The sequence below is a fragment of the Drosophila innubila genome (assembly GCF_004354385.1).
Source record: "Drosophila innubila isolate TH190305 chromosome 3L unlocalized genomic scaffold, UK_Dinn_1.0 0_D_3L, whole genome shotgun sequence".
NCBI classification, from domain to species: Eukaryota; Metazoa; Arthropoda; class Insecta; order Diptera; family Drosophilidae; genus Drosophila; species Drosophila innubila.
In genome coordinates, this window is record NW_022995376.1 from 1,871,782 (window position 1) to 1,889,881 (window position 18,100).

At 31.4% G+C, this 18,100-nt stretch overlaps 2 protein-coding genes across 2 annotated transcripts in view; both read right to left on the reverse strand.

Annotated features, from left to right (window-relative positions):
• Positions 1 to 12,597, reverse strand: part of LOC117788992 — a 136,112-nt gene extending 123,515 nt beyond the window's left edge. Inside the window, exons 1-9 of the mRNA XM_034627965.1 lie at positions 12,516 to 12,597; positions 12,309 to 12,444; positions 10,417 to 10,610; positions 9,084 to 9,202; positions 5,460 to 5,658; positions 4,987 to 5,127; positions 3,755 to 4,041; positions 2,295 to 2,683; positions 806 to 1,272 (exon numbers count right to left, since the gene is read on the reverse strand). Coding sequence (XP_034483856.1) covers positions 806 to 1,272; positions 2,295 to 2,683; positions 3,755 to 4,041; positions 4,987 to 5,127; positions 5,460 to 5,658; positions 9,084 to 9,202; positions 10,417 to 10,610; positions 12,309 to 12,415 — 1,903 coding nt within the window. The 5' untranslated portion in view covers positions 12,416 to 12,444; positions 12,516 to 12,597. The remainder of the gene's footprint in view (positions 1 to 805; positions 1,273 to 2,294; positions 2,684 to 3,754; positions 4,042 to 4,986; positions 5,128 to 5,459; positions 5,659 to 9,083; positions 9,203 to 10,416; positions 10,611 to 12,308; positions 12,445 to 12,515) is intronic.
• LOC117788993 lies at positions 12,522 to 17,212 on the reverse strand. The gene is made up of 2 exons (XM_034627966.1): positions 17,147 to 17,212; positions 12,522 to 12,636 (listed from the first exon to the last, which is right to left on the reverse strand). Exons 1-2 carry the CDS (start codon positions 17,210 to 17,212, stop codon positions 12,538 to 12,540), a joined length of 165 nt encoding a protein of 54 aa, XP_034483857.1. The 3' UTR covers positions 12,522 to 12,537.
• Between the last annotated feature and the right edge of the window lie 888 nt (positions 17,213 to 18,100).

Genomic DNA, 18,100 nt, shown 5'->3' on the forward strand with positions numbered 1-18,100 from the left:
AAGAGAATGGAAGAAAGAAAGACAGAGAGTATTATGATTGCAAAATGAAATGAAATAAACATTTACGATACGCAATAAAAGTTAATGTTCTAACATTTTCTTCTGACTAAAAATTTCTTAATAATTATCACACATTTTTTTAAGAAGAAATGTTAATTTGTTGCCTTTACAATTTAAAGTTAATGCATATATTTTTATTACAAAAGAAAATTACATTTGTTGCCTGTAAAAATGTAAGAGTAATACAGTAGAGTCTAAAAATTTAGAACCAGCACGCAATATAGAAAAATGTAGCTCATTTCTAGTCAAATTAAAAATTGAACTATTGAAGTGATTTATTTTATTTTTAAAATAGCTTTTATTTAGTTTTGTGTTGAGTTTTTCCCATTTTCTGAAATTCCTCTGCCAACTAATCTGCACTTTTTTTTTGTTTTAATTCGTATAGAAACAAATACGATAAAGCAAAGGGCATTTGGCATTAATCAGATTATCACACTACAATCCCATTCCCATTTTTATTCTTCTTCCCATTCCCATTCGAAAAATCGAAATTGAAATCGCAACTGTTTGTTTAACTTGTTTTTAGACTTGGAATGGAGGGGTAGGTGGATAGTTCCGAAGCTAATTAAAAATTCGATTAGAGAAGGAAGCCAGAAATGAAATAAAGGCAGAAAAGACTACAACAACAACAACGAGAACGTGAACGAGAAATGAATGACTAGAAAAAACGACAAATCGAATGTGAAAAAAATACCAAATGGAACTTGAAACTAAAAATGAAAATAAAAATGAGAGCGCAACTTACCCAGATTTTCCATGCTCTGTGAGAGCAGAGCCTCAAAGGTGTGCAGACTATAGGACTCTGCATCCATGCCCTTAGCTAGGGTATTTCTCAAATGCATCTCGTACTCCATGAGCAACCTGGAAGTGGGACTTCCAGGTGTTGGGGTCACATTTGGTGCCTGTTGATGTTGATGGTGTTGATGCCGTGACGAACGTTGTTGTGGATGCGGCTGATGTTGTTGCTGTTGCTGTTGCTGCTGTTGCTGCATCTGTTGCTGTTGTTGTGATGGCTGCTGTTGCTGTTGGCCATAGGATTGATCCTGATCAGAGTTGCCATTGCTGGAGCTTGGAGTTGTCGCATAGCATTGATTATCAAACATTACGTTGTCCGAGGGCGGCGATCCCTCAATGCAGCTACGTTCCCGCTCTCGCTCCAGCTCCAAATAGAGATTACGTGGCGGATAACCACGTCCAATTTCATGCGAGGATCTGTCGAGCATAAACATAACATAATGAGTAACAGCGGAAAAAATTTATATAAAGATTTACTAACCGAAAATTATTTAAAAATGTATTAACAATTTTATTTAATAAATTCTTCTTTAACAAAAATATTTTAAATTAATTTTTTTTTTTTAATTGACATTAAATAAATATATTCCAAAAAAAGGCTGTTGATATTTAATACTGTTAAGAGATCTTGGAAAACTCTTAAGTTGCTCATACAAAAATTTACATTTGATTTATTAAAAGTCTATATAGTTGATATTAAAGAATTTTCGATTCTAGTAAAATTATGTCGGAATGTATAAAATATCATTCTTAAATATCATTTATACAAAAATTCACTTTGGATTTGATAAAAGCCGTTATAGTTGATATTAAAGAATTTCAGATTTTAGGAACATTTTGTCGAAATGTATAAAATATCATTAGATACACAAGCAGTGAGTTGATTAAGAATTGATCGCTCCTAAGGCAAAAATAGATATAAATATATTAATCCGATCCTAATCAAATTTGGTTAGGACGTATAAATTATCACGATAAACACAAGTAGTGAGTTTGGTAGAGATATATCAAGTAATACTACATTTATGACACTATGATTTGATTAAAGATCGTTCCTAGGGCAGCCATAAGATATATAAATATATATATATTAATCCGATCCTAATCAAATTTGGTTAGGACACAAAAATTATCATTATAAACACAAGTAGTGAGTTTGGTAGAGATATCTCAAGAAATAACCAAGTTATGACACTATGATTTGGTTAAAGATCGTTACTAGGGCAGCCATAAGAAATACTGGTACGATTTTAATCAAATTTACCAAAAAATGTTTTGATTATATTTATAAAGAAAATTTCTTAATTTGCTTGCGATATTTGTAAAGACAACAAAGTTATCATAGTTTTGCGTTACAGATTTCGTCACAAAATTCAAGTAATCTTTTGCGAGGGCTTAACGAGCTATTCGAGAGTGTTGGCTAGGGCTAGAGAACTCACCTCGAGCCGGAGAAGCGCGATGACTGACTGCCGCTGCCGTTGCCGCGTTGTCCCAATGTATTGTTGTTCATGGCATGATGACCACCTCCAACACCGCCACCGCCACCGCCTCCCATGCCCCCACCGAGGCCCATGCCCATGGCCATGGCATGTTGATGCATGTGCTGTGGGCCCAATGTCTGAGCCGCATTCGCATTGTAATAGTTGTAACGCCGCCGTCCCATCTCCGGCGAGGTGACGGGGCTCTCGGTGCTGGGCATCGGTTTTAGCATGCGCTTCAATGTGCTCGTATCGACATTCATGTCCTCGGTGCTCTTCGTCTTGCGTCGTGTGTTATTGTTGATTACGTTGTGCTGGTGGTGCATGTCGTGCGAATGCGCATCGCGTGTCTGCAAAGCAACAAGACAACAATACAACAATACAACAAAACAGCAAAACAGAGAGATGACGATTAGATGACCAGACCAGACCAGACAAACTAAAACCCATTGAGACTCTCTACACAGTGGGACAAATGACTAAATAAGCTTATTTTAATTTAAGTGTTATGGGTAAATCTCAGTCAACACTTACATTATTTACAAAAGTGTTGAAGTGTCTCAGAATCAAGTTTAAAGTGTTTCTTTATACCAATTACAATATAAGGAGTTAATTAAAAGTAAAAACTTGAGATTTAAAATTTTGAATTTTCAAAATTTCAAAGGGGGGACCCTTAGCATCAAACCATGGCTATGATCAAAAAATATAAAATTTTATAAATAAAAAAAAACTTAAATGCAGAATGAATTAAGAAGCCAAACCATGATCAAAATAACATTCCGCTTGAAAATCGGTTAAGTTTTGGCAAAGTTATGACAGTTAGAAGTTGGTCTAGACTCTGTCCTAGCAACTTTACAAGTCAAAATTTTTCTTAATTTTTACATGATTTTTTACAGAAAAATGAAAGCTCTCAGAATCAAGTTTCAAGTGTTGTTTTATACTAATTACGATATAAGGAGTTGATTAAAAGTAAAAACATGAGATTTAAAATTTTGAATTTTCAAAATTTCAAAGGGGGGACCCTTAGCATCAAACCATGGCCATGATCAAAAAATATAAAATTTTCTAAATATTCAAAATTAAAATGCCGAATGAATTTAGAAGCCAAACCATGATCAAAATGACATTCCGCTTGAAAATCGGACAAGTTTTACCAAAGTTATGACAGTTAGAAGTTGGTCAACTGTTTGACCTATGAAACTTTACCAAAGCCATTTCTGTACAAACGTTTTGGTTATCGGTTCTTGAAAAAGAATTTATTTTGGTTACAGGTTTCGGTTGCGGTACTAAGTAAGTTTCAGTTAACGACACCCTTTTCGATGTTATTTTCTGGTTAATCTAGTCGTTTTCCCCACTGTTCACAGTTGAGAGTGTCACATTCTCAAAGGACTTACTTAACTCGTACTCGTATTCGCACTCACCATATCATCATTGAAATCCTTGCTGCGTGTACCGGTTGATTTGGTGGAGGTGCCAACACTCTGATGCAATCCCCCGCCCACCTGAGTGCCCTCGCTCTTTGACAGATCCATGTCCATTTGACAGGCTCCGCCATCGTCGGGTCCCACCTGGGAGCCCACATGATTCTGAGTGCACATGTCCGAGCCGCTGCCCACTCCAGTCACAATCACGCCGGGCGTATTCGTATTTACACCCGCGTTGGCCACCATCGCGCCATCCTGTCCCTTGAGCTGGCGTTGTAGGGTATCTGTTGGGTTAAAATAAACGATACATATATCAAATGTCAGAGCTGGGAATATAAGTAATTCTCTAATCGGGAAAACTATACCATTTTGAGTGTTTCTGGTATTATTTGATTGTACATTCAATTTTGTTTTAAAAATTTTACTAAAAAATGAATTAAATATGTTTTTTAATACTAGTTCATTAACTTAGGCATATATTATAAATTATTATATATACTTATTTCAATATATATAAAAGTACTTTAATGAAATTACTACCTAATAAAAACTACTGCATACTTTTCGGTGATTGTATTGAAATAATAACTTTATTAATAACTTTGGTTAGCTATTACTCCCGATCTACTTGTCTGATCTTGTTGCGGTTAAGTGAGATTATAGATAATATTAATAGATAACGTTTTTGACCATAAAAACTGTATTATCTTAAAAACTGTGGGTGTGGTGAATTTTCGCGACTTGCGGGAACGGAGGAAGGCTTGGCTTAAATTTGAAACAAACTTGATCTGCGTGGGATATATAGAAATATGTGTGCCAAATTTAATATCTCTATCTCTTATAGTCTCTGAGATCTAGGCGTTCACACCGACGGACAGACAGACAGACAGACAGACGGACAGACGGACAGACACACATGGCTATATCGACTCGGCTGTTGATGCTGATTAAGAATAAATATACTTTATGGGGTCGGAGATGACTCCTTCTCCCTGTGACATACATTCTAACTAACACAACATACCCTTTTACTTATTTATTACGTAACGGGTATAAAAATGGAAAATATTTATTCTGTTTCCAGGAAAGCCCAACCAACAAAAGTATATTTAAGATATTCCCATGTAGATTATTATTTTAAATTTGATTCCATTACAATTTGGACTTTTTTATTTGTATCTTGATATTTACAAATTTTTTTTTTTTTTTTTTCTTGTATGTTAACTTACCGCCTCCTTGAGTTGGGCCACCGCTGGCGACATTATCATAGAGTGAGGTGCTGCTCACGGCGCTTACAACCTTGCCCTGCTGCTGGCCATCGACATCGGTGATTCTGTGTGAACCGACATTACGCGGCAATGTTGATGAACCTGCAATGAGTATGGCGATGAGATTTGATGGGGGATGCGGTGGAGGTACTATTTTTTTCCCTTGATTCCTAATTTACTAGGTGTATATTTAACAGGGTTTACAAGTGGTAAGTAGTTACATATAGTATTTCTAAGCTAAGCGTAGGTTAAAAAAAAATAAAATTATCTTAAAAAAAAAAAAAAATTAAAAAAAAAATAAGAAAAGGCTACGAGTTGCACTCGTTAAGTAGAACTAACCGATTTGGCGTTTGGAGTTTCTTAGTAGAGCTTGGAATATTTTTTTTTTTAATTTTTTTGGGTTGGTTTTTTTTTGGTATTTTGTTCTCTCTCACCTCTAACACGTGGATCGGTTCTCAGGCGCGCATACTGCTCGGCGGACATGCAGGTGCATTGTGGCTCTTGGCGGACGCGCGACGGCGACGCCGGTGTGCTGAGCGGCTTTCGTTTGGCCTTGACCTTGCCCTTGCCCGGCGGATCCAATTTCAGGGAGTAGCTCGACGAGGCCTTTCGTGAAAATTTGAAAGAAGGCGACTGTAAAACGTCGCACTATCATTAGGTTAGTTGATTGGGATAACAAGGTACTGTGTGTGCGGTTTTCTCTGCTCTCTCTCTCTCTCTTTTTTCTTTTGAAAATTCTACTTTCTCTTTTCTCTGTCTCGATCACTTGGATCTTTAACTATAACTGGCTCAAGTTATTTTTGCAAACTTGGCGAAGATTTTTCAGCTGTTTTTTTTTTTGTGTGATTTTTAAAGAACTTCTAAGTTGTAGTTTTGAAAAGTGCATAAAGTTTAGTAACTTTGCTTGAATAACACATATATTTAGAGTTTTAGATAGAGATAGTAGTTAGTTTAGATAGTGAATTAGATAAACATACACATACAAGCATTAATTAGTTAGAAACTACAATTAGAATTAAGTTTTTAGTTAAGTTGATAGAAGTTTTCAAGTGCGTTCGTTCAAGCAGCGTGTTCTTCTTCTTCTCTCTCTATAAGGATTTAGGATTAACAAACTTTAGTTTAAGTTTTAGTAACGCTTAACTTTAGTCCTAATTTTGATTAAATTGCTGCAATATCGATTCGATTCTTTCGCGGTTTTAGAAACCTTTAAAAATTATGTTCCAAGAATATAACTATATATATTTAATAATTAAGCCTCAGGTTAAATCTCTGTTTAACTCTATTTTTTGAATACAGAATTTTCTCTGGTTAACTTTTAGGTTAACTTTGGTTCTCGGTTCTCAAAATTTTTCCTGCTGCTTTTTTTTTTTGATTTTTTTTTCTATTGTCGCTTCATGATCCTCGTTTCTAGTCTAAATTGAGCATTTGTTTTTGAAAATTGTATCGATATTTCTTTAACCGCCCACTCGGTTCGGGATGGATGGAGCTGGGACTTTTTATCGGGGATATTTAGGGCTCATCGGTAACGGTTTGCAGTGGATAGGTAACGGTATTGTAGTAGAGGATACGTGCGATTGTTTTAAAGCGTTTTGCGTTTTTCTTTTGCATTTTCATTGTACGATTAGCAATTCATTGAATTCATTCAATTTGTAAATTTTTGGTTCATTATTTTCGAAATTTTCGAATATCAGTTTTGAGTTATTTTTATTTTTTTTTGTGGCACATGTGTCAAATGCAAACGAATTGGAAAGTTAACATATATATTTATACATACATAAATATATAATAATAATAGTAGAAAGTTGTTAAATAAAGTTTTATGTTAGAGTTAGTAAAAGCATTTCGGGGAATTTTTATTTTGGACAGATTTTTTTTCATAGATAGAAATATAGATTTGTAAGTGTACATTTAGAGTTTTATTATTTTTTTTTTAATTGACAAAGTTATTGTTATATTGTTGTTGTTGTAGTTGTTGTTGTTTTGTAGTTGCGTGTGTAAAGTTTTATTTTTTGAAGGTCGGTTTTATATCATTATTCGAATATTTATATATTTATAAGTATCAAAATGAAATGCATCAAAAATGAAAGTTTTGAAAACGAATTTGTTTTTAATTGTTTTTTGATATTATCGATAATATATATACATATATATATATATCGATTGATTTGTTGTTTGTGTTTCGATAATGATTTCGAAAATGATTAGAAGAGAGAAAAAGAAATGAAAGAATATATAATATAAATACATTTAACAAATTTTAGTGGCTGTGCCGTGTTAAGTAGTTAGTCAGTGTGTGTGTGTGTGTGTGTATCTCTGTGTGTGTGAACGAGAGTGTGTGTGTTAATATACATATGCACAATTAAGTAGACCTTTAAAAAACACACACACACACACAAATAAAAGTAAAGATACATTTATATAAATGAATGCAGCTGCATAGCCTGGTATTTTTCTGGTATTTTCTCTGGTATTTTTAACTGGTTTATGCTGGTGTATGCTTGGTGCTTGTGATAGTTATTTTTGAGTATTTTTTTGGGGTTGAAAACTTGTGACAAAAAGACACATAAAAGTGATTTTTGGGCATTTACAACAATTACAACACTTAAGGACACGTTAATGCCTGTGTGTGTGTGTGCTTGAATGTATATATATATAGATATATGTGTGTGTGTGTGTGTGTGTGTGAATGCTTAAATGGAAGATCTTATACATGCCCGACTAAAGGGAGCGCTACTTGAATTGGGATTTCAATAGAATTAAATTTCTCTGCGTTGACAGTAAAAAAAAGTTGACATTTAGTAGCAGCAGTTGGCAATATGTAGTAGTAATAGTAGTAGAAACAGTAGTAGTAGTAGCAATAGAAGTAGTACTGTGTGTTCGTGACAAATAAATATATCATGAAGTGATACTAACGTATTTTTTTACAATGTAAGATACCTGCAACAAATGAGGCGCAAAGTAAGAAAAGATACAAAACAATTATTAGATACGAAATCCAGACAGATTTTATGTGAACAGTTCAAAGTCTATGTAGGTGTGTTTGTTTCTGTGTATATGTGTAGAGGTTATTAAAAGTCTAGAAATCGAACAGAAACTGTTTAAATTTGTAATTCACAAATTTTTAATCAATTTACAGTATATATTTAATTTTAAATAACTACTTTTCAATATATGCTACAGCATTGATTTTTTAACTTTATTTTAATAATTGTTTAGTATTAAATATATTTTATTTTTACTTTTCAGTATGCCCTGCATAGATTTTAGTATTGACCACAATTTCTGTTCAATTTTTCGACCACGTTTAACATGTTAAAGCAGTATTCTAAAGCTCTGAAATTATATAGCACTACGTATAAATCCAAATTTTACATATTTCTTTTAGCCAAATTCTTGATTATTAAAAACCAAACAAAAGTTATTTAAATAAAACTCAATTTCAATACAGAACTCAAGAATTTTTTTAAAGATAAATAAAATGCCAGATTGTTCAAATTTATAAAACTAATGAACAAGAGTATATATGTATTATATATATATAAATATATGTATACTTATATGCTGATAAGTATGTTTACAGTTACAGCTGTTTTTCTTCTTTTTTTAGAGAGCGTTTTGTCTGTTTTGTCTGTCTGTGTGTGTGTGTGAACGACAGTGACAGTGACTGCGACTGTGACAGTGACTGTGACTAATGGCATGGCATGAATCAAAGCTTAAATAAAAGCACACGAAATTTTGAAATCAATTTAGTTCCAGAATAATATTTATATAAGAATATTTTAAAGCTGAATTCAACATCATTACGATTATAATTAACATTATCATCATCATTAAACATTCATCACGGTCGGTCATCAAATCACAGCATCATTGTTATTAGTAAGTTTGTGTGTGTGTTTGGTTGTGTGTGTGTGTTTGTAGTGTGGTGTTAAGTGGTTTAGGTGGCTTCAGTTTTTTTTTTTTTTTTTTAATTGGTGGTTAAGGTATCAGTTGAGGTGGTTTTTGCATGTCATCGTTGTCGGCGTTACAACTCCACAAAACTGTAAGAGAATACTTACACAGCATTCTCGAAACTGTTTGGCATCGATGGGCGATGTAAAATTCAATCCCCAAGTATCGTTAGTCATGGGATCCTTCCAGTAGACAAAGCATTCCGATGCCTGGCCAATTCGAGTGCCTACAAAAATCCAATTTACAAATTAGACAAAGCCAACTAAACAAACAAGTTTTATAAATTTCTAACAATTATCAGTGTTGCTAAAAGTATTTTTACTTGTTTTTTTAATTTTTTCCAACACTTGTAAAGTTTTAAAAAATTTAATAAAAATACATTAAATTAAAAATCAATGATATTTCAATATGTAATGTGAATTTTATCTTAAAACAAACAAAAATAACGGTTAACTAAATTTAATTTAATTTTAAATTGCACAATATAGCAAGAAAAAAATTTATATTTTTATACACAATTGTTAAAAATTTGTAAAATTTAGTCTAAAATAATCGCAGTTAAATGTCTAAATATTTGTTGACAGATTTTTTTAAATGTTTTATTATTAAATTAAAATCAGTTTTTAATTAATTAAAAAACAAATATTTATATATATTAAATAAAATTCTTTATTGCATAAAATATGACATTATTTTATAATTAAGTGAAAAAATGATTGAATGAAAAATTAAATAAATTCAATTTTTATGTGAATTAAAATGAAATTTTCTATTGTATAAAATAATCGCAGTTAAATGTCTAAATATTTGTTTACAGGTTTTCTTAAATTTTATAGAAATCAATTAAATTCAGTTTTTAATTAATTGAAAAACAAATATATATATATTAAATAAGATTCTTTATTGAAATGATTGAATAAAAAATAAAATAAATTAAATTAAATAAATTCCATTTTTATGTGAATTAAAGTGAATTTATCTACTGTGTAAATATAGCAAATATTTTAGTTGATATTATATATATGTATATGAGTTAAACTATTATATAAAAATTAATAATTTAAAAAAATATATCAGACAAATACAATAAATTAATGCACTTTTATAAAAAAAAACTCTTTTACATATTAGGAAATTCAGTTTTTAATTAACTAAAAAAATATATATACTAAATAAGATTGTTTATTGCATAGAATATGATAATATATTATAATTTAGTGAAAAAATGATTGAATGAAAAATTAAATAAATTAAATTAAATAAAATCAATTTACAAATATAAACTATATAACAATTATAAATACAACAATTATATATTTTAAAAAAATATGTCAGACAAATGCAATAATTGATGCATTTTTATAAGAAAAAATCCTTAAACTTTTAAGCAACTCTGATATTTCGTTAGACATTTAATAGAAAAGAAGACATAGATTTTACCTGGCTGCACAAGTCGCACATCGAGTATTTTATCCACCTGACTGTTGTAGGCGGTGATGTGAAAAATGCACTCGGGCGAGTCCTGAATGCATGTGATGTTGACAGGAACCAAATCTTCGGACACTTGTTGCCACTTGACGGTGCCGGCGCCACTTGCCGATACATGAAAGACCTCAGCCCACAACCTGAACGAACTAGTGTTGGTTAATAAAGAATCATATGTGGTTGACGAATACATTAAGTTAGTTATTAAAGTTATAGTTATGGTTATAGTTATAGTTGTTGTTGTTGTTGGGTTGTTTCATTGTTGTTGGGTTCGTTCATCCAATTGAAATTTTGTGCAAAGTTTGTTTGTTTCATTTATACAATTGAAAGTAAAACAAAACAAAGGAAGCGCAGTTGTTGTTGGTTTTTTTTTACAGGAAAAGTTGTTACAGTTGGCAGATTGTTGTTTGTTGTTTGTTGTATTGCCAAGTGTGGTTTGTGTGTTGGTTTGGATGTGTAGGCAAAGTCGAAAGTTTTTTTTGTAGTGTTGTTTTAAAAGTTTTTGGGTTAAAAGAAAGAAAAACCAGAAGAAGAACATAATTAGTTTGATTACAAAAAGTTTATCGACAGAGACGAATTCAATTGTTGTTTTAATTGTGCCATATTTACAGCCAGTCAGTTAACAAAAGAGACGAAGTAGAATGCAGAGAAAGTTGCCACTGCAAAAGCAACAATTGATGACACCCAGAGAAAAATGTTTAACAATTTAAATGCTTTGATTTAACTATTTTTTCCTATGACTTAACGATATATATTTTTGGAAACTATAAAATCTTTGAATACAAGTTTAATAAAATCTTGTGCTGTTTGTCAGGATCTTCTAAAAAATTAAGAACCAAAATTAAAAATTTTTGTAAGTTCATAATTTTTGTATGCAGCATCAATCTAGAGACCAAATAATGATCAAAATGACATTCCCCATGGAAATCGGATACTATTTGACTAAGTTATGCACGTTTCAAGTTTCGTAAGTCTTGGAACTGACAACTTTACAAGTCAATTTTTTCGTCAATTTTAGCACGATTTTTTACAGAAAAATAAAGGTTTTCAGAATCAATTTTAAAGTGTTGTTTTATACTAAATACGATATAAGGAGTTGATTAAAAGTGAAAACTTAAGATTTAAAATTTTGATTTTTCAAAATTTTAAAGGGGGGACCCTTACCATCAAAATCGAAAAAATATGAAAATGAAAAATTTCTTAAAGTTAATAATAATTGTATGCAGAATCAAAGTAGAGGCCAAATTATGATCAAAATGATATTCCGCTTGAAAATCGGTTCAGCCATGACAAAGTTATGACAAATTGAAGTTCGACCTTGGATCAAGCAACTTTACAAGTCAAAATTTTTCTACAATTTAACATGATTTTTTACAGAAAAATGAAATGCCCCAGAATCAAGTTTAAATTACTGTTTAATACTAGTTATGATATAAGGAGTTGATTAAAGGTGAAAACTTGAGATTTAAAATTTTCAAATTTCAAAATATCAAAGGGAGGACCCTTAGCATCAAACCATGGCTATGATTGAAAAATATAAAAATTTTCTAAATAAACAAAATTTAAATGTGGAATGAATAAAGAAGCCAAACCATGATTAAAATGATATTCCGCTTGAAAATCGGTTTAGTTTTGACAAAGTTATGCAAGTTTGAAGTCTGGTAAGACATTGGACTGCGACTTTACAAGTCAAGTTTTACTATTTTTGTATTATCTTTGACGTTTAGGTAAGTTTTTAGTTAAATCAAAGTATTTTTTATGTTTAATGTGAAATCATTTGCTATTTAAATTGCAATTGATGGCATTTTTTCTCTGGGTGTAGTTGCAACCTGATGCTCGCAGCTCACCTCAATAGATGTCCATCGCGACGACGTGAACTCTGCCAGGGAGAGTCCTCATAGCGATAAGCCTTGCGCATCAATGGAGCACACGAACAGCTCAATTTGTTGCCCATGGCGCAGTTAGCACAACCAACAGCAGTTCCTAATTTTATTTCAGAAATTTGTATATATATATTAATGATGCTTTAATCAAGTGATAGTCGAGATATTTACCTTTACCAGAGGCACCCCGATGTCACCACATGTTGCTCACGTCCGCCGTTGAAAGCGCTTGGCCGCGATTTAGCGACTGGGAGCGTTGATTATGCCGATGACCGTGGTAGCGACTTCCTCGCTGCTAAAGTAGACAAAGACAAAGAGAACGAGAGAGAGAGAGAGAGAGAGGGAGTGAAAAAAAGAACAAGAAAATATTTAGTTAAGCTATATAATTAACACTTTTTAGCTGCAAAGTTTGTAAAGAAATACGATTTTATGTCTTTAAAGCGATTGTAGAAGTTCATCTATAGATCTTTTACCCAAGTAAAAATTTTACGATAATAAATAACGAAAATAATGCCCTAAGAGAAATGCATACAAAATTATACTAAATATAAATTGTACTTTATTTTTCAATATATTCAGGATATAATAGAAAATAAATTACGAAAATAATGCACCACGAAAAATGCATACAGAATTATACTTAATATAAATTATACTTGTATTTTTTAATATATTCAGGATATAATAGTTAATTAAATTCATAATTTAAATTCATAAAGTGACTTTGTTCACTTCCTAAAGATACTAATCAAAGTCTAGTAAAAGCTCTAGCTAAAAAAACTCTGCTTAATGATTAAATCCCCTTTGAAATCTATAGTAACTTTTCACATCAAGCTGCAAATATACACTAATTAAAAAAGAGAGATTTCTAAAATATAGAACTATCGTATTAAATATATTTTGTTTAACTTAAAACAACTTTAAGAGCAATAAAATACAAAAACCCATAAATTAAATGTTCTTAAATTAAGATAATTTCATTGTTAAAGCAGTTTTTGTCTTTACGTCAAAAACAAACATTTTTTAGCAGTGTATAAAAAAAATATTTAAAAACAATTAACTCTAGTAAGGGCAATAATACTGCGTAAGCTTAAACTTTAGTCGATTAATCAATCTTAATTTTGATATCACAAAACTATATTTTTTATCACCAACAACAATGCATGAAAAATGTGACTTTCAGTTAAAAATATGCAGATACAATGCATAAATCAAAATGCATAAATATTTGAACTTGAAACAACTTCAGCTATTAGGCAACATATGAGTTGAAACGTTTGAATCAACCCACGCATGGCTGGTCTATTAACGCTTAGCGCTTTTGAGCGAGGTGCGAACGAGACGAGAGTTCAACGCTATTTGTTGGCCAAAATGCAGTCGAAAGCTGCTGCTTGCCGCGCCACATGCCGCATGCCACATGCTTGGCGTGTAGGTGTCAACACAACAACAACAACGATTCGAAAAATCACAGCTACAACAACAGCAACAACACCTTGAAGACTTCCAGCGGAAAAAAGTGCTTTGAAGTTTGCTTTGATTTGTGTTTTTCTGATTTGATTTGATCTCGGTGCGAGTTTTATTTCTTTTGACACTACACACACTCAATGTTGCCAGTTTAACTCATTTTACGCTAAATCTTAAAAATCTTAAAATTTGTTAAATTTAAGAAAAACCATAAAAACAATCTATACTTAATATTTTTGGTTTGCATTTAAACTAATACTTTCTTTTAGCCTAATTAATCTTATCAGTAGTGCAAGTTTCGCTTATTAAATGCTAGAAATAGCGCTTTTTAATATGTATATAAAATAAAATTTTATTTAAAGTAAGCAATACAACTCGAAAATTGTACAGTTGTTTGGATGCATTGAAACAGATTTTTGTTTTTTTTTTTTGCTTTACTTAGCATATTTAAAGTGTTTAAAAGTTGTTTATATTCAGGAAAAGCAATAAAAACTAAATAATTTCATATATTTTGGGTGTATTTAAGCACTTTTATAACTTTTACAATTATTTTTTAAAGAAAAAAAACTATAGACAAAAATTTATAACCACATAATCTTCTTTAAAGTTCATTTAAGTTCCATCTTTTTAAGCGTATTTATTTTTCGCTTCTTTTTAAATTTTCTCAAATAATTTTTATTTAAATTCTAGCTTCTTTTATTTGTCATAATTATGGCAACACCGACACACACTCACAATCGCGCCACATGTTGCACATTTGCCGACTGGCTGCCACTTTTATTTATATAAAATGAATTTTGAATTCTTTTAGTACACCTTAAAAAATGAAAATAATTATATATGTAAAAACGTTGGGCGCTTTTTATTTTTGTTCTGTCTGCAGCCTGTAGACGGTTTGTTTGTTTTTCTAGCCATTCTATACGAATATATATACACTCTATGATTTTTATCTATTTTTATTTACAGCATTTACCGAGCAGACACCTGTTTACGAACTTTTCGAATTGTTGTAATAAAGTTTATATAAATGTTTTTTTATTCCGAAAAAAAACAACTCTTAAATGCACGCCACAAACTCAGGCAAACAACTAAAAACTACAAACTCAAAACAGATGAAATCTGAGGAAAATCGAAGCGCATTTTCATTCATGCAAACGCGACGTTTTCTCGCTCTCTCTCTCTAACTCTCTGTCTCTATTTATACTCTCGCGTTGTCTCTCTGTAATCTCAAGAGTTGTTGCTCGCCCACACAGCGATCTTAAAGCTCAAGAGTTTGAGAGATTGAGAGATAAATACATTTTTTTGAATTTTTTTTGGCCCGCATGTTTTGTGCCCCCTTCATCAAGTGGCTGCCACACGTGTTTTCTTTCTGCTTCTTCTTCTTCATTTTCTTTAAATTTTATTTTTAAAATCAATCAAAAAACACTCAATGTAGCTCTCTTTCTTTTTTCTCATCAAAATGCAATCAGGAATCAAAGTGGCGACAGATTTGGCGATTTTGGGTCACAGTCTGGTTACTGTGCCATCATTGACAGATTGAATTGTCTGTGACACAGCCAATTGACAACTTGACAAACTGACAGACAGTTGAAGATGGCATTCAAGTCAAATGAATAAAAAACTATCGCAGTGCTTGAAGAACAATTGTCAAAATTATCAACTTGAGGGAATTATTTAAGAAACGAAATCATTAAAAATAAATTCAGTTTCTTTAAATTATTATTTGTCTTTATTATAAGAGCTACTTATATAAATTTCCTATTAAAAATGTATTTATCTTCTCCATCAAAATACTAGCAAAATTTAAATAAATTATTCTACTTGATCAAATTAAATTGTTATTCAAGAAACTTCATTTCTTTTGGATTGGAAAACAAAATATAGTTTATTTAATAATTATAATTTTTTTATTATTATTAAAGCATTTAATTTATAAGCCTTTTACAAGAATAATGAACTTTCTCTTTGTAGAATAATTGCTATTTTTTACTCCCAATTATTAAAGCAACATTTTAAATTAAATTATACTTATTATAAAACCCTCAAAAATGTTTAAAAAAAAATCTAAGCCAAATATGAATGTATCGATAAATGTTTCACTTAAGCAAATGGAAATTGGCTGACTTTAGAATGCATGAGTAAAAGTTTAAATTATGTTTGTACAAAGCTCAACTTAATTTGAAAGCTCAACATGAAAAGCCAAGAAATAATTGCTGCACTGGTTAAGAAAACAATGGAAAACTAATTGCAAATTGGACAAGTAAATAATAAAAGAGCACAAGACGGTTAGCAATGGCAAATTGACAATTTGAATAATTAGAAAATTGACTTAGCATACGAGGCAAATATTATAGAGTAACAAAGTTGATAAAGTTATAATTCAGTTAAGAAATAAATGAAGATTGCACCAGAAAATGTTATTGGGATTTTTAATTTAAATTAATAACAGATCATAAAATTGTTTTGTTTTGATATTCACATTATTATTTTATTGTTCGTGTTGACTTGAAAGTATTTTTATAATTAAAATCATATTTATCTATTATTTTACTTTATATATTTAAGAAATGCAGTAGACTAAAATTTCTTTGATATTATTATAATAAACCCAATATAGATTATAAAAATAAAAAGTTTTTTGATATTGCCATTATTATTTAAGGAATTTCATTACCTATATCTCAGAGACTATTAGAGCTAGAGCAAGCAAATTTGGCATACAGACAATTATTAATAAAAACTACTGCATACTTTTGGGTAATCGTATTAAAATAATAACATTATTAATAACTTTGGTTAGCTATTCCTCCCGTTCTACTTGTCCGATCTTGCTGGGGTTAAGTGAGATTATAGATAATATTAATAGATAACGTTAATTACCATAAAAACTGTATTATCTTAAAAGCTGTGGGTGTGGTGGATTTTCGCGATTTACGGGGGTGGAAGGGGGCGTGACAAAAATTTAAAACAAACTTGACCTGCGAGGAGTCTATAGGAATCTGTGTGCCAAATTTGGATGCTCTACCTCTTATAGTCTCTGAGATCCTTTTGTTCATACGGTCGGACAGACAGACAGACGGACAGACGGACAGACACACATGGCTATATCGACTCGGCAATTGAAGCTGATCAAGAATATATATACTTTATGTACTTTATGGGGTCGGAGATGCCTTCTTCTTCCTGTTACATACATTCCAACGAACACAATATACCCTTTTGCTTATTTTTTAAGTAACGGGTTTAAATATTATTGTTTAGTTTAAATTATTAAATTTGTCCATAGTTTTTATTGAGTTATTTATATTATTTCAGTTATTATTTAAAGTTATACACACCTCCACGTGACCCCAGCCATCGGCATTCATTTTAACGGCTGCCTCGACACTTTCCTTGGCACCCATTGCGTTTTTGTTGTAATTCCTTTAGTTATTTGTTAATTTAATTTAATATTAACTTGTTGTTGTTGTTGACTTAAGTAACAGTTACACTTGTTATTTGTTTGTTTATCTGGTGAATATATTGCTTAGAATTCGTTGCAAATTGTGCACTCGAGATTCAAATCGAGTCGCGATTCGCAGGAGCAGCTGAAGAAAGAGAAGGACGAAGAGCAGGACAAAAGCAGCAGCAGCTGTCAGTTGTTATTTATTTTGGTAACTGTTTTTCTTGATTCTTTTTGATGGAGTCAAACGCGAAGCGAGAGGAGAAGAGACAGAAATCCAGTCAGAAACTGACGTTGACGTTGGAGAATTGCGAATAAATATTGAGCGAATTGACGTTGACGTCGCTGCCTGTCACACACTCTTTCTCGCTCTCTCTCTCTCTCTCTCACACACACTCTCTCGCTCTCCTGATGATGCTGGGCAGTTGAAAGCGGCTTTCAATCGAGCTTCGTCAAGTTGAACGTGGCGTTGAAAGCAGTTAAATAATAGAACAGCCGAGTCCTTTATATCCTTTTATATCCCTTAGTTGCTACATATATATTTTTGTATATATATACATATATGATTGTTGTGTGTATTATTAATGCTTTGCCTTGCTTTCTACTTGCTTTCTACTTTCACAATGTCACTTTTGGTGCCTTTTTTGCTTTGTTGAACGGTGCGTATGATTAATTTATGCTTTGCTTTCTATATAAATGTTGTAGTGCCTGTGTTGAAGTTTGTTTTTCAATGTTAGTTAAGGTTATTTAAGTTTTATTTAAATATTATGTTAACTTAGTATGCTTTTTATAGTTTATTCGGATTTTATTAAATTTTAAGTTTAATTAACTGTGCTCTCTAGTTGCAACT